Raw genomic sequence first — 20,017 nt, 5'->3', positions numbered from 1 at the left:
AAAGCCCGGAGCGCGGTGGCTCCCGCGGCGCCCGCGGCGCCCGCAGCCCCGAGCCCCGAGCCCCGAGCCCCGCTTCGCTCTTCTTACCTCGCAGCCCACGAACCAGCCGCTCGGCCCAGGCCACTCGCGGCGGCTGCCCGTCCAGGGCGAGGGGGAGGTGGCGGTGCCGCGGGTCCCCGCCGCCGGCCGGGCTGGGGCTCGGCGGGCCCGGGTCCTCTCGCCGGCGCCGCCTGCCGCTCGGGGGGCCCGAGCCGCGGAAGCCCCCCAGGCCCCGGGCGCGGCCGCCCCCGGAGCTCCCGGCCGACGAGGCGGCCGACCTGCGGCTGCCCGGGCGCCACTCCACGTCCATCTCCACCACCATGCCTCCTTCCTCGCCCTCCACCTCCTCCTCCTCCTCCTCCTCCTCGGCCTCGAAGCCGGGGTTGTCGCGGCTCCACGCCTGGCGCGAGCACGACGAGAGCGGGGGAGAGGGCGACGCCGAGGCCCCGGCCGGGGGGTCCCGCGCGGCCGCCTGCCGGAGGCGCTCCATCTCCATCTCCACCTCCAGGCCCCTCTGCCCGCGGAGGCCGCCCGCAGCGGCCAGGCCGGCGCCCCCGGCAGCGCCGCCCGCCAGCAGGCGTCCGGGGCCCGCGGCTCGGGCTGCGGGCGGCCGCTTCGGGTCCCCGGGCTGCTGCGGCTGCTGCGGCTGCACGCGGCTCGAGCTGCGCATCGCGGTCACTGGCGCCCGGCGCGCCCCCGCCCCGCGCCCCGGCCGGCGCAGCCCGCCGCAGAGGCCATGTTCTCTCCTCCTGCTCCCCGCCCCCGGCCTCCCGCAGCCCCGCCTCCCGCCGCTCCGCCTCGCCTCGCCTCCCGCGCCCGGCCCGGTGCGAGGACGCCGCCCCGCGGACCGCGCGGTCCCGAGCGGAGCGGAGCGGGGGGCGGGGGCGGGGGCGGGGGCGGGGGGCGGGCGCGCGCGCTCCACTCGGGGGAGGGGGGAGGGGAGAGGGGGAGGGGGCCCGGCCCCGGGGGCTCGCTGCAGTTCGGGGCGGTCGCCGCCTGCTCCGCTAGCCGCAGGCCCCTTCGGCCTCGATTTGCCCGAGTGCAGGGAGACACAAACCCACTTTGGGAGACGGTGGGCGCTGGAGGAACGCGGCCCGCGCTGGTTTGCGGCTGCGGCGAAGAAACCTTCGCGGGAAAACCAGGAACCCACTATTAATGCTGATGTCCTTGGCCTTTGGCGGCTCCCTAGTCCCCTCTTCTGCTTTTTTTTGGGGGGGGGGGGGGAGATGGTCTCTTTGACCTCCTTTGGTCGGCTCCTCTCTCCACCCACCGTGCACCGTGCACAGATTCCGTCCCGGACCCCGGGGCCCGCTGGTGCCCTGAGCGTGAGCCCATCCCCTGCCCTCTGGCCTCAGTCACAGTCCCTCGTCAGCCCCGGGGCCAGACCTTCGTGGTTCCCTCTCTACCGAGCCCGTGCAATGCGACGTTCTGCGATTGTCTCAGACTTGAGCCATCCCAAATTAATTTTTTTTTTATTTTTATTTTTTTTATTTATGATAGGCACACAGTGAGAGAGAGAGAGAGAGAGAGGCAGAGACACAGGCAGAGGGAGAAGCAGGCTCCATGCACCGGAGCCCGACGTGGGATTCGATCCCGGGTCTCCAGGATCGCGCCCTGGGCCAAAGGCAGGCGCCAAACCGCTGCGCCACCCAGGGATCCCCCATCCCAAATTAAATATCCACTCCCCTCCTCTTTGAAGCCTGCGTCACCTCCTCTGCAGCCAGTTGAAAGCTGACTCATGGCTGTTCTCCTTACTTCCCAAGCCATGCTTCTCCTCATCTCTCTATATTCTTCTCCTACACCTCATGCCCCTAAATCTTGTTACTTCTGCCCCACACAGCTCTCTGATCTCTGTTTCTCATCCCTCTTGTCAGTGAGTTAGCCCAGGACCCTTAGTGTGCGTTTTCTCTGATTCTTCGTTATTAACTGCAAACCTGTCCATTCCGTCTCCATTCTCCACTTCAAGGTCGGGCATGCCCAAATTGTATTCAGGACCCAAGCTGTTCCTGTCACGCTGATGCTTAGATACCTCTGGGGGCTTCCAACAGCTCAAAAGATAAAATTTAATCTCCTTAGGTAGAGTTAGTAAATTTTCTTCATCTGCCCTTGTTTTTGTTTGCTAGGGCTGCCATAAAGGAATGGCCACAGGCTGGGTGGCTTCAACAACAGAACTTTATTTTTTCTTAATTCTAGAGGTTGAAAGTCAGAGATCAAGATGTTGGCAGGAGGGGGCACCTGGGTGGCTCAGGGGTTGAGCATCTGCCTTTGGCTCAGGTCGTGATCCCAGGGTCGTGGGATCGAGTGGCACATAGGGCTCCCAGAGAAGAGCCTGCTTCTCCCTCTGCCTATGTCTCTGCCTCTCTCTTTTTTTTTTTTTTTTTTTTTTTTTTTAAAGATTTTATTTTTATTTATTCATGACAGTCACAGAGAGAGAGAGAGAGGCAGAGACACAGGCAGAGGGAGAAGCAGGCTCCATGCACCGGGAGCCCGATGTGGGACTCGATCCCGGGTCTCCAGGATCGCGCCCTGGGCCAAAGGCAGGCGCCAAACCGCTGCGCCACCCAGGGATCCCTCTGCCTCTCTCTTTGCGTGTCTCTCATGAATAAATAAATAAAATCTTAAAGAAAAAAAAAAAAAAAGGTGTTGGCAGGATTGGTTTCTCCTGAGGTCTCTTTTCTTGGCTTGCAGATGATGGCTTTCCTCTAGTGTCTCCACAGGGTGGTCCTTTGTATATGTCTGTGTGCTAGTCTCTTCTCATAAAGACACCAGTCTTTGGATTCTGGCCTATTCTAATGAGGTCACTTTAACTTAGTTACCTTAAAAAAAAACCCCTCTGTCTCCAAATATAGTCATGTTCTGAGTTGTTGGAGATTAGGACTTCAACATAGGAATTTTTGAGGGGGACACAATTCAGCCCATAACAGCTCCCAGTCTACTTTTCTAGCAGTTTCCCATCTTGTGCATCCACCCGGACAGCATCCTTTGTTGGTTCCCTCTGTACTCAAAACAGGCTGATTTTATTTAGGCAATCATGGCTACCTATTATCAGTTCTACAGTTTATCTATTTAGTTATCTGTGTCCTTTACTTGACTTTGAGTTTCTTAAAGACAGGGAGTGTTTTTCCTAATCTACTACCTGAGCCCAAATTCCACTTAGAATTCTTAATTAAACTCCCAAACATCTGTTTTCTTTATCCTGTCAATTCCTCACAAATGTATTGTCTCTTTGCCTAAAAAATAGAAACTGCCTTCCTTGGTCATTTGTTTAGGTCTCAATTTCACTATTAGGCCTCCATGTGCACATGATGAAACTTTGGCGTTTTTTTTTTTTTCTCCCCTTATTAATCTGTCTTATGTAAATTTAATTCTAAGTTCAGGTGGAAGACCTTGAAGGGTACAGGAACAGTTTTCCTTCCCTATAATACTAAATTATAGTCTCCCATCTATTGTTATTTAAGACTTGCCAATGAGATAACTCCCTGAAGTTATGTCCCAATAGTGTTTTATCTTGTATATTCTGTTAAAATAATAATGTTACTTACTCTGAATAGTAAAAGCACAGAACTTGAACCTAATAAATAGTAATCGAATTAATTCTATTATTCCTTGATATTATTGTTTTTCCATTCCGTATTCTCTTCCATACATCTCTGGACTATAGACTTGCTAAAAAAAAAAAAAAAGTAGGACTTGCAGAAAATGACAAAACAAAGAAGAAATGGGCAAAATGAGGAGTAATCAACTGTGTTCTAAATGTTGAACTGTGGAAAATCAAAACATCCCGGGGGAAACAAATATCACAAAACTGAAAATAGTATTTTGAACAGTGACTTAATAATAGTTTCACGTGGGCATCAGCTAGTCCAAGGCCCCTAGCCCCTCTGAAGAGAAAAGGTGGCATGTGAAGGTTAAAAACAGCTCTACAGGAAGAATTAAGAAACCCCAGTCTTAGCCAAAGATCTAACAGCATGACTGAAAATGATTACAACTGACTAGGTTCATGCAGTCTCCCTAACAATTCCACAGGGAATGCAAGCTCTTTAAGGGCTGGGCTTTTGGCCTGTTGCACTGATTGCAATCTTTCATAGTGTTGTGCCCGGCACATAGCAGGTACTCCAGAAGTATTTGTTGTAGAATCCTCTGTGCTAGACAGGGAGCGTCTGGCCTTAAGAAGCTCATAATCCAGTTGTGACAAAAACTGCCGCATAAGTTATTGTAATAGATGAAGATATTTGTCATAATTAAGACAGAGGAGCGTCTGGCGCCCGGGTGGCCCAGTCGGTTAAGCATCTGACTCTTGATTTCGGCTCAGGTTATGATCTCAGGGTTGTTTTTTTTTTTTTTTTTTTTTTTTCTGCAGCTTTCTCAGCTTTCAAGTTCCTATCTCTGATGATAAGGATATTTTTTTACTCCTTAGTAGAGGAAGGATACCTTTCATATGGGAAATTGATTTCCTGCTGGAGGGGGATGGAGGTGGTTCTGAATATCCTTACACCAGCTGTTTAAGTAACTTTTCTTTAAAATAATCAATATGCTTAAGTGCACTTTTTGGGGTGGCTTGCCCTTGGCCCCTATGGTATCAAGTCAGTATAAAGTCTTTCAACACAAGAAGGGTTTGAGGAGAGAAGAGAGAGACTATTCAGGCTGGCATGGGAGGGGAAGATAGGGCTAGATCATGGAAGGCCTGAGATGCATGTTAAAGAGCATAGTCTTTATAATTAATGATGTACCTTCTTTTATAGTGTCAATTATTTAAAACAAAATCTGAATCATTCTTTTTAAGACTATACCATTGTCTCCAAATGAATTGGACTGACCAAAAATGTGCCTACACATACATAATTCAGAATTAAATGTGTGCTTACCCAAAATTTTAATTACAAATCTTCACAAGTAGTGTGATTAAAAAAAAAATTCAGAGAAATATTTGTGTAACATAACATGGATCATATTTAATGCGATGCCTCCTACATCTTACATTCCAAGAATTTCAATCTTAGTTTTCATAAACCCATCACCAGCCATGCAATATGTTTCCTGCTCAAATACCTTGTCATTCTTTCTGGCTTCCTAATGTTCTTTTTTGTGCTTTTACCGTGGCATTTTTTTTCCCCTTCAGAGGGCCCTGCTTTTCCTCAAGTAGGGCTTGAAGCTGTATTTCTCTTCCCCTTCTACAGAATTCCTTCCTTTAATACTCATCTTAAAATTCTACTTCCCATAAGCAGTTTTCCCTTGTTAAAAAAATGAGATGCATAAACTCATATTTTCATTCACCCAACAGTCCTAATACCATATCCAAGATTCAATAATCTACAGAGCCTGAAATACTGTGTGGGATAGATAACATAGCTGGATGCTATTTGATTGTATTTCATCTGTGTTGTGAGTTCTTCTGAAATATGCTACACAAACCCGGTCTCTTTGTCTTAGTGCCATGGTGGATACTCAGACAAGTCGTTTAAAAGGCAACTTTAAAAACAGTACAGTCTCATTTCATACTTAGTATTCTCCACACCTCTGGCTTCTGTATTACTAGACTTGCCTGTTTGTTCCCTGTTTTGCTTTTATTTTCCCATGTGAACAGATGAAGCAGACACAAGCAGAAGGCCCTATTGGTCCTGCAGATTCCACCTTCCAAAGGAAAGCCAAAAGGACTCTCTGGCATGTGTGGTGTTGCTTAGCAACCCACCCAAACAAACATGTTTCCCTCTCAATTTTTTCCCAGTCCTTATTTATTCAAGAACATTGTAAAATAAATTTTTACCACTTGACATCTGAAATCATTAGAAAAAAATTTGGTGTTTTGGGCTTTATAAGAACTGCTAACCATACTAAAGTTTCTACTTGTTTTTATTTCTCAATTTACTGCACTAACAATGCAAGGCTAGAATTTGTGATATTCATCTTTATGTCTAGAACTTGTTTGGATGTGTCCCTGCCTCTGCGGGAGTTATCTCGACACGTGTCGTCTGGCACTCTGATTTTGATGACCTGTCCTCTGTATCTCAGTTTCCTTCTGTTAATAATGCGGCAAAATATCTACCTTACAAATTCCCACAGAATTTTTTCTAAACACATAATGAGGAGATATCAACAAACTCATCAGATACTTATAGAGTGTCCACTAGACACCAGGCACCATGTTGGATTCCAGGGAGGGCAAGGATAAGATGTAATTCCTACCTGCAAGGAGATGAAATCTTGTAAATCAAAGATACCTGGAAACATTATTACCTCATCCCCAAGATCTTTCCTACACTTCCCTAAGACTTAAAATCTTTCTAGACTCAGGCATCATCTCCTTCTGGAAACTTACTTAGTCACAATCCTGGCCCCTAGCTTGAATTTACTTGCCCTTTACCCTGTAAAATTTTATCATAAAATTACCTATTTTTAAAAAAGATTTATTTACTTATTTAAGAAAGAGGGTTTTCTTTTTTTTTTTAAGATTTTATTTATTTATTCATAGAGACAGAGAGAGAGAGAGAGAGAGGCAGAGACACAGGCAGAGGGAGAAGCAGGCATTATACAGAGAGCCTGACATGGGACTCGATCCAGGGTCTCCAGGATCACGCCCTGGGCTGCAGGCAGCGCTAAACCGCTGCACCACCGGAGCTGCCCAAGAAAGAGGGTTTTCAAGTGAATAGGGATAGGGGCAGAGGGAGAGAATCTTCAAGCAGACTCCCCAGTGAGCATGGAGCCTGATGAGGGGCTCCATTTCATGACCCATGAGAGCATAACATGAGCCAAAAGCAAGAGTTGGATGCCTAACCAACTGAGCCACCCAGGTGTCCCAACATGGATCATTTCATATTGAAAATATCTGTTAACCTAGTTGTCTTCCTGAGTAGAATGTAAGTTCTACAGAGCAGAGACTCTGGCTTCCTTAGTTTGTTGTTTAGCAGTTCAGTGGCCATCCCACTTTCTTACCAAAGCAATAGTCAGATTTTCTTGGGGAACAATACTCCCATGTTCTGAGTCCATGTGTGCCTCAGATGTGGCTGACACCACCACTAGTTCCCAAGTGATGAGCGTGGAACCCAGGCGTGGCCAACCAGAGCATCATGAACACTTGGCTCCTGTGAATGGCATTTAAGAACAGGCGTGGGATCTGGTTCTGTTCAAAGGAAATTAGGACAGAACTTTTTTTTCAAGTTGTGGAAAAGAAAAGCTTTTCTTCCTGCTAGATTTAGAGTAAAAGAATGTTAAGTCTAGACAAGCTGGCGGCCAAAACGTTGATGCTCAGGGGGAAAATAGAGCCAACAATATATAGATACATAAAAATAAGTATAATGTGAGGACTAGAAGAATACTAAAATTGATCCCGTGGTAATGTTTGAGTGGCCAACCTATTCAAGAACATTGTAAAATACATTTTTATCATTTGACATCTCCTCATTTTGTCAATCACAGATATGATGTTTATCATCTATATCTTCATCCAAGTTCAAAAGAATTTTGATCAATGCAGGGCCAAGAACAGAGTGCTTTGGAATATTGTGTGAGGTTTTTCTCTTTACTAACTCAAATTTATTCACTAATTCCATTTGGACATAGTTGTTCAAAAACTTTGAATCCAACTGTATTTTCACTAGCCTATATTTTTCTAAAAGAATATCAGAATTTTTTGCCAAATGTCTTTTGGTGCTTACAGCATTAAACTTACAGCATCCCTAGATCTACTAGACTTTACAGAATACCTGTTTAATATCCATTGAGCACAATTTAGATTAGGGTACAGAAGAAACTGTCCTTGCATGCAAGAAGCTTGTAATTAGCTTGCAAAGACAAGCTATACAACAGCTAAAGCAATTAACTGATAAGTGCCTTGTGGCACCCATCTGGAAAGGATTTTCTGTTGTTGTTTTTAAGATTCTGGAGTCTAACTCCTAGGGATTCTGATTTATTATGTCTTAGGTGGGTCTAAGGAGATGAAGAAAGCCCAGCTTCTGATGATATCATTCGAGCCCCTGAGCCAGCACTAATTGAAGGCAGATCTACCCCCGGACTTCATTAGCCCTAACATTTCCTTTCTGATTAATTTATTTTAGGTTAAGATTTCTATCCCTTGCAATTAAAATAGTACTAACAAATTTGAATAGAAGTGTACTTACAGTCTGTTAAGAGTTGTTAGTTATGTGCATAAGATGCTATGTGACCCCAAGATTGGACCCCCTTGTCTGGGCATCTAGGGTGGCTAGTTGGGCCTCCCACTCTGCAAGAATTAGGAGATTAGAGACTTTAGAGGATGCTGAACCTTACTTTGTTTTACGTAATTAAATTACACCTTTGAAATCTTTGTTAAAATATTCCAGAAGTCCTTTTTAAAATGGATTCTTAGTAATTTTTAATAGCAGTTCTTAATTTTGATAAAGTTCTACTTATGAATTTTTCTTTTATGAATTGTACATTTGGGGTCATATTTTTTAAAATCCTTGCTTCACCCAAGGTCATGAACATTTTCTTCTAGAAGTTTTATATCTTTTATGTTTAGGCATATAATCCATTTTGAGATAATTTTAGAATATGATGGGAGGTATGAATTAAGTTTGTTTTTCTTATAGATGAGTATTCAATTGTTCTAGCATCATTAGTTGAAAAGACAGTTCTTTCTCTCTTGAATCATTTTCGCAATTGACCATATATGTGTTTATTTCTGCATGTTGCCTTCTCCTTTTTGTTATGTGCTTAACCTTTTACTAATACCATCCTACTTTGGTTACAGTAGCTTCCCTCATACTGTTGCTTACCGACTAAATTTTTAAATTTGTAAATTTTAATGGTTTAAGTTTATTTAAACAGAACTTTTGAACTATGACTGTCTGGTCATAGTTCATACTTTGGCCTGACCTGTAAAAGGCTTCTCATCAGTTGATTAGAGAGAATTAGTAAGCTTTGTTGGGTTTCTGTCTGACTGTTATTTAGAAATTATTTACAAATGTCAATTTTAATATCAACATCAATTTTTTAAATTAAGCAAACAATTGTTTTTTGATCTACAAACTTTTTCAGTAGGCTTTGACTCTTTTGAAAAATAAGGTATTAACAAATATGTACTCTCTACCAATACTTTTAAAAATTAATAACTTTTACGAAATCTCTAAACTTTTATTTTCTTCTAAAATAATAAATATAAATTTCATCTTATTTTTAGACATATTCAGTGCTCATTACTAATATTTTTTAAACATAGGCTCCCCTTCTCTGAGTTCTCTTGATTCAAGCCTTTTGGGATAGATTTTTTATTCAGGTTTTTTCTTCTTTTTTTTTTTTTAAAGGAGGACTTGCTAATGCCTCATTATTCCCAGAGTCTGTGCAAAATTAAGAGTGCCTTTCTTTTCTTTCTTTCTTTCTTTCTATCTTTTTTTTTTTTTTTTTTTTTAAAGAGTGCCTTTCTGTTGTCATAAACATAAAACAAATTGGCTGGGCATAATATTCTTGGCTCCCAGGCTGCAGTGCCTCCCAGCTGAGAAGACTAAGTTGAGAATTTGGGGAGTCCAGAGTGGCCAAGGAAGCCAAGGTGCAAAGGAGGACAGTTTGTAGACAGAGTACCAGTAGGGAGAGGACTGCAGAAAAAGCTCCAGAGTTGCCCTGGAGTCTTTAGAGTGTGCATGTGAGGAATCTGCCTGAGGACAGAACTGCCTGCCTGCCAGGGAAATCTGCAGCAGTAAGAACTACCCAAAAGGAGCAAGTTTCTGATGCTCTCACAGAGCAGTAGAATTTTCTAGTTGTCAATATCCAAAGTGGAGAAACTCTGTAATATATATGGTGTTGAGTAGAATCCTCAGAAAGATAATGCTCTAGTAGTGGGACCAAATTAGCCTGCAATAAAAGCTGATCCATTGTGGGCCCCTGGGTATCTCAGTTAAGCGGCTGGCTGCCTTCAGCTCAGGTCATGATCCCAGGGTCTTGGGATCAATCCCTGCATCATGTTCTCTGGTCAGAGGGGAGTCTGCTTCTTCCACTCCCTCAGACTGCTCCCCTCCCCCTCAGGCTTTTGCTCTCACTCTTTCTCAAGTGAATAAAAAAAAAAAATCTTAGCACTGGGTGTAGTACTATATGTTGGCAAATTGAATTTAAATAAAATATATATTTCTAAAAATCTTTAAAAAGAAGCAGGTCCATTCTTTTTTTTTAAGCAGGTCCATTCTATGTAACTCCTAGTCAAATTAGCTTGTTGAGTATACCATCTATTTCCTAATTAAACCTAAGTGACCCTAGGTGATATGCTAAAATTTTTCACTACTATTATGGGGTTTTCCCGCATATTTAAATACTTTATTTTTTAAGAACAGTTTTAGGTTCACACAAAATTGAGGGAAAGGTCTCTACCTTTTTTTCCATGTGCCTCCTGCCCTCTTTCATGCATAGCTTTTCCCATTATCAAGATTTCCCACCAGAGTGGTACATTTGTTATATTTGATGAACCCACATAGATACAACATAATCATTCAGAGTCTACAGTTTATGTAGAGTCCACCCTTGGTGTTGTACCTCTGTGGGTTTGTACAAATGTGTAATGACGTATATTAACTATTATAGTAATGCTTGCCTTGTGAAGTGAGTTTAGATGTGTTCCCTTCTCTTCAATATTTTGGAAGAATTTGAGAAAGATTGGTATTAATTTTTCTTTAAGTGTTTGGTAGAATTTACCCATTAAGCCATCTGGGCTTGGGGTTTTTATGTTGGGAGATTTTTGATTATTGAGTCATTGTCCTTCCTTTGTCATTGAACTGCTCAGATTTTCTGTTTCTTCATTATTCAGTCTTGATAGGTTTCATATTTCGAAGAATTTATCCATTTCTTCTAGCTTATCCAATTCATTGGCATATAATTATTGATAATAGCCTCTTTTGATCCTTTATATTCTTGTAGTTGTAATGTCCCCTCTTTCAATTACAGTTTTATTATCTGAATCTTCTCTCTCTCTCTGTCAGTCTAACGAAAGATTCAGTGATTTTATCTTTTTAAAGAACAAGTATAGTTTTGTTATCTTTTCTATTGTCCGCCTACTTCTTTTTTTTTGTCCACCTACTTCTAATTACATTTATTTCTGCTCTAAACTTTGTTATTTCTTTTATTCTGCTAAATTTGGCTTAGTTTTTTTTTTTTAGTTTCTTGAGGTATAAAATTAGGTTGTTTATTTGAGAGCTTTCTTTTTTCTTAATCCAAGCATTTATTGTTATAAATTTCCTTCTTGGAATGCTTTTATTGGATCCTATAAGTTTTGGCATGTTGTTATTCCATTTTAAGATTCTTTCTGATTTCTTATTTAATTTCTTCTTTGTCTCATAAGTTATTAAGGACTGCATTGTTTAATTTCCATTTATTTGTTTCCAACTTTCTTTCTGTTATTGATTCCTAGTTTTATACCATCATGATTGGAAAAGATTGATATGGGTCCAGTCTTCCTAAATTTGTTGAGATTTGTATTGTGGCCTAACATACATGTATCTGGAGAATGTGCTTGAAAACAATGTATATTCTGCTGCTGTTGAAAGTAATGTTCTATAAATATGTTAGGCTCATTTGCTCTACAGTGTTATACAAGCCCACTGTTTCTTTATTGATTTTCTGTCTGATGATGTATCCATTGTTGAATGTGGGGTATTGAAGTCCCAAAAACTATTGTTTTGTTGCTGTTTATTTGTCCTTTCATTTCTGTTAATATTGGTTTTATATGTTTAAGTGCTCCAATGATGAGTAAATATCTATTTACAATAGTTATATCTTCCTGATGAATCGATAGTGATGGTAGTTCCTTTGGATAAATACCCAGAAGTGGAATTGCTGGGTCATGTGCTAGCTCTGTTTTTAATTTTTTTTTTGTTTTGTTTTTAATTTTTTGAGGAGCCTCCGTACTGTTTTCCCTAGTCATTGCAACAATTTACATTCTTACCACTAGTGTACAAGAGTTCCCTTTTCTCCATATCCTTGCCAACACTTAATATTTCTTGTCTTTTTGATGATAGCCATTCTAACAGGTATGAGGTAGTATCTCCTTGTAGTTTTGATTTTCATTCCCTTGGTAATTAGTGATACTGAGCACCTTCTCATGCACCAATGTCTATTCATTCCCATGTCCATTTTTTAATTGGATTATTTGGGGGTTTTTGCTGTTGCGTTGTGTGAATTTCCAAGTATTTAAGTCTTTTTGTGTTTTTTTAAATCAACATGTTGTAACTTTTATCATACATATTTTATACATATTTTCTTAGATTTATATCTAAATATTTCCATTTTTTTTCAGGTTTAAATGACACCATTTTAATTTTGGTTTTAACTTGTTCATTGTCAGTATATAAGAATTCAATTGATTTTGGTATGTTGATCTTGAATCCTACAATGCTATTGAATTCATTGTTTAGTTCTAGGAATGTTTTATAGGTTTCTTGGAATTTTCTACATAGAAAGTCATGTTGTCTGAAAATAGTTTTATTTTTTCTTTCCTAATTTGTGTACTCTTTACTTTTTAATTTAATTTAATTTAATTTAATTTTTTCCTTATTGCAATGACTAGAACTTCCAGTGCTATATTGAATATGAGTAGTGAAAAGGACATTTTTGCTTTGTTCCCATTCATAGAGTAGAAGCATTGAGTGGTAAACATTTATCCTTAAAAATGATATTAGCTGTAGGTTTTTCCAGATGCTCTTTATAATGTCAAGGAACTTTCCCTCTATTCCTTTTTTTAAAACATTAATGTGTATTGGATTTTGTCAAACACTTTTACTATATCATTGATATTATTACATGATTTTTTTCCTTTCAGCTTTTTGATATGGTAAAACACATTGTTTGATTTTCAAATATTGAAGAAGCTTTGCATACCAGGATTAAAACCCAATTGATCATAGTGTATTATTGTTTTTACACATTATTAATTTTGATTTGCTAACATTTTGTTGAGGATTTTTGTGCCTATATTCTTGAAAGACATTGGCCTGTAATTTTCTGTTTCATGTGTGCTGTTTTTGTCTCCTTTTGATATCAGGGTAAGCTGGGTCTCATAAAGTGAACTGGCAAGTGTTACATCCTCTTCTATTTCTGGAAGAGATAATGTATAATTAGTGTGAATTCTTCTTTGAGTGTTTGAGAAAATTCTCCAGTGAAACAATTTGAGCATAGAAATTTCTTTTTCAGGAGTTTTTCAATTACAAATTCAATTTATTTAACAGCTGTAAGAATATTCAAGTTATCAATCCCATCTTGATGGAGTTTTGGTAGTTTGTGGATTTTGAGGAGTTGCTCTTTTTCTTCTGAGATGAATTTAGGAGTGTAAATTGTTCATGGTTGTGTTAGTTTGCTAGGGCTGCTGTAATAAAATACCATAATCTTGGTGATTTAAAACAACAGAAATGTATTGTTTCACAGTTCTAGAGACAGAAGTCTGAAAATATGGTATCAGCAGGGCCTTGTTTCTGCTTGAGCCCTGTAATGGAATCCTTGCTTGTCTTTTGCTAGCTTCTGGTGTTTTGCTGGTAATCCATGGTATTCCTTGACTTGTAGCTCAAATCTCTGCCTTTGGTGTCACATGTGTTTTGTGTGTCTCCCTGTCTTCAAATTGTCTTCTTAAGACGATATCAGTTGTATTGGATTAGGAACCCACTCTACTCATTACATCTACAATGATCCAGTTTCTAAATAAGATCACATTCAGAGATATGGAAGTTAGTACTTGGATTTAAGTGTGGGAGGAGGGTGGACTCAACTAGCTCATAACAGTAGTATTTCTTTATTACTCTTTGAATGGCCGCAGAATCAAAAGATTGTCAGATTGCATCTGAAGTGAGCATCTACAGGGTTGTTAGGGGACACATAGGTGATGGGACATAGTTTAAATATTGCTTTTTTAGGTATAAAAATGTATTAATTCCTTTTCCTTGATTTTATATAAGGAATAAACCATGAAGGAATTGCTCTGAGACTTTTATTTTTTAAAATATTTTACTTATTTATTTGAGAGTGAGAGTGAGAGAGATTACAGAGGGTGAGGGAGAAGCAGACTCCCCGCTGAGCAGAGAGCCCAATGTGGGGCTTGATAACAGGACCCTGAGATTATGACCTGAGCTGGAGGCAAATGTTTAACTGACTGAGCCCCCCAGCTACCCTTCTCTGAGACTTTTGTATCAATGTATGAGATGTTATTTTAAGGACGTTATTCATTATATATTTTTCTGTTCTAATGGCTCTTTCCTCCTTCCTACCATCAATTTTTGGAACATTTTCAAACCTTGAGAAAAGTTGAAAGGATAATACATTTAGCCATATTAGTTTCTTTCCCTTTGTGTAGTGTGTTTATGTGTGTGTGTGTGTGTTTTCTGAATCATCAGAAAGTAAATTACAAAAACCATGGCATTGTCACTCCCAAATATTTCATTGTACATTTCTGAAGAATAAGGACTTCATTTCATAAATACGATTCCATGATCACAACTAAGAAAATTAACAATTCCACAATATCATCTAATATACTATGTATATTCAAATTACCATAATTGTCCCCAAAATGTGTTTATACTCTTGTTTCTTTTTCAATCCAGGTGTCAATCAAAGTTCATGTTTTGCCCTTGGTTATGCCTCTTTAGAGTTGTAATCTAGAATAGTATAACACACCTTTTTTCTAGGATTGAAAGATTTAGGAAATAAAAATACAGAATGCTTAGTTCATTTGAATGTTGGATAAACCATGAATCATCCTTTCAAATAATATATACCTAGCTTATACAAAAGATGTTTTTTTTTTAAAGATTTCATTTATTTATTCATGAGAGACACACAGAGAAAGAAGCAGAGACATAGGCAGAGGGAGAAGCAGGCTCCATGCAGGGAACCCGATGTGGGACTCGACCCCGGATCCGGAGATCATGCCTTCAGCCAAAGGCAGATGCTCAACCACTGAGCCACCCAGTGTCCCTGAAAAGATGATTTTGTTGTTCATCAGACATTCAAATTGAAAGGAGTATCTGGTATTTCATCTGGAAACTTTACTCTTTGGAAAATTTAGGCCAGTCAGATCATTGAATAACTCAATTTCTGGGCTTGTTTGTTTTCCTATGATTTGATTCTGTGAAGCATCTTTTTACAAAAATGTTTCATAGGTGATGCTGTGTGCTTCTTATTGCCTGACTTTAGGAAGCACACATCCAGCTGGCCGTCCCATTTATGAAGCTAAGTTTGATTACCAGATGAAGATGGTGACCACCAAAACTCTCCAGTTAGAAGCATCTTCTTCCTTGGAAATACTAATTTGTGAGGTGATCTTCTGGGACGAGATGAATATCTTCTCGCCAATAATCTTTTGTGCAATTATTATAACATTCATTAGTGATCATTTCCTGAGTCAATATTACACTGTGGGTTGTAAACTGATTTTCTAGTTTTATCATTCCTTCTACATTTACTATTAGCTGACTTTCATCTGTAAAGAAGACATTTCCTTCTTTTATGCTCTCTCTTATAGTATCACTATGTACTAATGAAACTAAAAAGAAAATTCAATTTGTTATAATTCATTATTGCCATTATTCTTTTTATTCTCAAATTACTCCTTTTTTGGCCAAAGGAAATCCCCTTCAAGTCTGGTTTTTGTTCCCTTGGTTATGACCCCAGTTGGTCTTTGAGGGTTTTTTTTTGCAGTCTATCATTAAAGAGATTTCCCAGGCTCATTTTTTACTCATTTTGCCCAAGAAACAAGAATCAGCTTTTTTCCCCAAAGGGCCTATGCCCCCTATCAGTTTACTGCTGTCCTGCTTTGTAAGACTGGAATTGGACCCTGTGAATACATTCTTTTGCCAGCTGGCACAATGGCAAGCTTTGTCAGTAGATGGCACTGGAGGGACACTGCAGGAAAGGAGCTTCTCCTGCTGGCTTGTGTCCTATCTTTTTGCTCCTCCTGTGGAGCAGATGCCAGGGCTGTGCAAGGACACCCAGTGTCACTCACTGTCCGGCTAGTTTTTCGAGCACCTTGGCCCGCAGTGTTTTGCTCTGCAGGAGTGGCCCGTGGTTTTCTGCTTGCCAGCCTCAGTCTCCTGGTACTCCACTGGGAAGTGTCCTGTTTGCCAATTTCAGCCCCCTAGCTACAGATCAGCTATGGCCCAGGAGAACACAGCAAACTTCTCCATCATCCCCTGGGCTATAAAGACAGTCTCTCTAATGAGGTGTGTATCTTAGTTTTGGGGAGAGGGTCCCTCTTTCAGAATTTTCCCTTATTTGGGTATTCTTAGCCCTGTGGTGTTAAGGTTCTCTTTTATTTCATCTAGTTAATGCTTTATGTTAAATTTTCCTTGTTCAAATTGCTGATGTGGGGATCCCTGGGTAGCGCAGCGGTTTGGTGCCTGCCTTTGGCCCAGGGCACGATCCTGGAGACCCGGATCGAATCCCACGTCGGGCTCCCGGCATGGAGCCTGCTTCTCCCTCTGCCTGTGTCTCTGCCTCTTTCTCTCTCTCTCTCTCTCTCTCTATGTCTATCATAAATAAATAAAAATAAATAAAAAACAAACCCCCCCCCCCCCACAAATTGCTGATGTGCTCTCGTTTTCTAATTGAACTTGAACTGGTAAAGTACAGAGAATAGTCTTTGAATGGTGACACCATTCAAAGATGCAATTTCTGAATTAACTTGGTATGTCCTTGGATTTGAGCACAGTGTTGAGAAGCTTGCCAGTAGGAAATGGGATGCTTGTATTCTATGGGAGGCAGGGGCAACACAATTGATAAAGCTATTACCTTGAATCTGATGAAGTGGCAAGTATAATGGGAGCCCATTAGTGCTGTAGCTCACTAATGATGATTTAAAGGATGGTGGTGTCTTCCTGCACCCCGATGTTTCTAGCAGCAATGTCCACAATAGCCAAACTGTGGAAGGAGCCTCGGTGTCCATCAAAGATGAATGGATAAAGAAGATGTGGTCTATGTATACAATGGAATATTCCTCAGCCATTAGAAACGACAAATACCCACCATTTGCTTTGATGTGGTGGGAACTGGAGGGTATTATGCTGAGTGAAATAAGTCAATCGGAGAAGGACAAACATTATATGGTCTCATTCATTTGGGGAATATAAAAAATAGTGAAAGGGAATAAAGGGGAAAGGAGGAAAAATGAGTGGGAAATATCAGAAAGGGAGACAACATGAGATACTCCTAACTCTGGGAAACGAACTAGGGGGGTGGTGGAAGGGGAGGTGGGCGGGGGGTGGGGGTGACTGGGTGACGGGCACTGAGGGGGGCACTTGATGGGATGAGCACTGGGTGTTATTCCATATGTTGGCAGATTGGACACCAATAAAAAATAAATTTATATAAAAAAAATAAAGGATGGTGGTGTCTTAACTTGTTTGAGCTACTGTAACAAAAATACCAAAAAGCCCTGGTGCCTTATAAACAATAGACATTTACTTCTCATGGTTCTGGAGGCTGGGTAATTCAAGATCAAGGCATGAATAGAGTTGGGTCTGGTAAGGGCATGCTTCCTGGTTCATAGATAGCCATTTTCTTATGGTACCCTCCTGTGGTGGCAGGGGTCAGGGAGCTCTCGGGGGTCTCTTTTATAAGGACACTGATGCCATTCATGAGGACTCCACTCTCATGACCTAGTCTCAATACCCTTCCCTCCCCTCAACTCTCAATACCCTCATGTTGGGGATTAGGTTTCAGCATGTGAATTTTGGAGGAACAAGAACATTTAGTTTATAACAAGTGCTATGGGATTGAGTCTTCTCACAGATAGAAAAGCTTTCCCCACACTCAAGTTATAAAGTAACTCCCTCATGTATCGGTTTAATGCTTTTATAGTTTCCTTTTAAATTCACATCTCTAGTCTGTTTGGAGATTATTCTGATGGACGGTGTGAGATACGGATCCAATTTTATCTTTTTCCAGATGAATATCCAGTCACTCAACACCATTTATTTAAAAGTCCATCTTTTCCCAAGTGATCTTGGATACCATCTAGTAATTTCTGTATGTACTTGGGTCTATTTTTGGATTTTCTATTCCCTTCCTACTCTATTTGTTTGCCAGGACCACAGTGTTTTTATTAGAGCGGCTCTATAGTCTTATTTAATACTTGTTAGGGCTAGTGCTCTCTTACTGCTTTTATTTTTCAGAATTTTCCTTCCATTATTGTATGTTTGTTTATTTATGTTTAAGATTTTATTTATTTATTCATGAGAGACACACAGAGAGAGGCAGACACACAGGCAGAGGGAGAAGCAGGCTCCATGCAGGGAGCCCGACGCGGAACTCGATCCTGGGACTTCAGGATCAGGCCCTGGGCTGAAGGGGGCGCTAAACCGCTGAGCCCCCCGGGCTGCCCCAGTATGTTTATTTTTTTTATATGCACTTTGGAATTAGCTTGCATAACTCTAGGAAAAAGTTTACCTTTTTAAAAGTTAGAATCACATTTGTATATTTCTTGGGGAGCATTGTCATCTTTATGGTGTTGAGTTGTCCTATGAGCAAATGATGTCTTTTGATTTCTTCAAGTCTTTCTTGGCTTACAGAAGTGTTTCTCACTTACTGAAGTTTTTCTAATACAGCTTTGGCACATTTCCCTAAGTATTTTATCCTTTTATGGTTTCTATATTAAATGACATTATATCTTTTACATGGTCACTGTTTGCATTTTTGTATGTATGTGTAAGGTAAATTTTATATTATGGTACCTTACAGAAATTATGATCTTTAGTACTGATTCTCTGTTTTCTAGATGTAGTATTACATGATCTACATAGAGATATAATTTCTTTCTCAAATCTTGGGCATCTAAATGCTTATGATTATCAGCTTTTCTCTCCAATACTTTGCTACAAAGTAGTGGGGCAGAGGACATACCTGCTTTGTCCTTGATCTAAATGAGAATTATTTCTCCATTAAGTAGGATGCTGGTTTTTTAGTTGAGGTATATGATATTTCATCATGTTAAGAAAGTATCTCTTAATTTTTATTTGATTTTTATGAAATTAAGAAAGGGTTTGTCAAAAGCTGTGCTACATTTTACTATGTGTTCGCAATGATTTATTTTTTCCCCCTTCTTCTATCATGATTTATTGTTGGGAGAAAATACTTTACCTCTACACTGATTTTGGGTTTGCCCATATGACTTGCTTTAAAGATTGATTGATTGATTGATTGAAGAGAGAGTGTGCAGGAGCACACAAGCAGAGGTAGCTGCAGAGGGTGAGGGAGAAGCAGGTTCCCTGCTGAGAAGGGAGTATGTGACTTGCTTTGAACAATGGAATTTGATGAACAGTAGTAGTGTGTCAAGTTCAGAGTCTGAAGCATCATGTATATTTCTGGTCACCCTTCTTATGTTTCTGCCTTTGCCATCAGAAAGACATGTCCTGGGTTGTTGCTGATCCCAAATGAAGAAGCATATGGAGCAGAACTGAATCCATCCTGCAGCCTGAAGCATACACACCCCTGCCAACCCACAGTTTGGTGAGTGAGAAAAAGAAAAATATTTGATGTTGTAAGCCACTGAGATATCAAGGGTGTTTGTTACTCACTATTTCCATCCTAGTAATAGCTCACTAACACAAAGTCCTTTTTGTCATCTGTACATATAATCATATAACATCTTTCTCCTTAGATCTAACTACATGATAAACTATAGGGATGAATTTACTAATACTGAAGCTTCATTGCTTGGGAATAACCCCCCTTGATTATAATGCACTATTTAAACTTGATTTTATTTTTTTAAAAAGATTTTATTTATTTATTCATGAGAAACACAGAGAGGAGAGAGAGAGAGGCAGAAATACAGGCAGAAGGAGAAGCAGGCTCCATGCAGGGAGCCTGATGTGGGACTCAATCCTGGGTCTCCAGGATCACACCCTGGGCTGAAGGCGGCGCTAAACCGCTGAGCCACCCGGGCTGCCTTAAACTTGATTTTAGATATAGAATCTCTATTTGCTGACATTGTATTTAGGATTGTCCCATTGCTAGTCATGAGTGAACTGCTTTATAGTTT

General features: G+C 40.7%; 1 protein-coding gene and 1 long non-coding RNA gene across 3 annotated transcripts in view; one reads left to right on the top strand and one right to left on the bottom strand.

The window, feature by feature from the left end:
• PKD2 (polycystin 2, transient receptor potential cation channel) overlaps positions 1-791 on the bottom strand; it is a 54,420-nt gene extending 53,629 nt beyond the window's left edge. The window contains exon 1 of one of the 2 annotated variants that reach the window (XR_007407710.1): positions 88-791. Coding sequence is in view for 1 of the 2 variants with exons in the window: in XM_025425258.3 (XP_025281043.3) it covers positions 88-709 (622 nt within the window). In the remaining variant the exon portion in view is untranslated. The remainder of the gene's footprint in view (positions 1-87) is intronic. The other variant, XM_025425258.3, reaches the window with a different exon arrangement.
• The window catches only part of LOC112645603 (uncharacterized), a 46,547-nt gene extending 27,064 nt beyond the window's left edge, over positions 1-19,483 (top strand). The window contains exon 5 of the long non-coding RNA XR_007407711.1: positions 19,375-19,483. This is a non-coding gene — a long non-coding RNA (uncharacterized LOC112645603). The remainder of the gene's footprint in view (positions 1-19,374) is intronic.
• Positions 19,484-20,017: the final 534 nt, after the last annotated feature.

The sequence above is a fragment of the Canis lupus genome, chromosome 32, assembly GCF_003254725.2.
Source record: "Canis lupus dingo isolate Sandy chromosome 32, ASM325472v2, whole genome shotgun sequence".
NCBI lineage: Eukaryota > Metazoa > Chordata > Mammalia > Carnivora > Canidae > Canis > Canis lupus.
The sequence above is the reverse complement of the archived record's forward strand: the minus strand, read 5'-3'. Positions and strand labels throughout refer to the sequence as shown.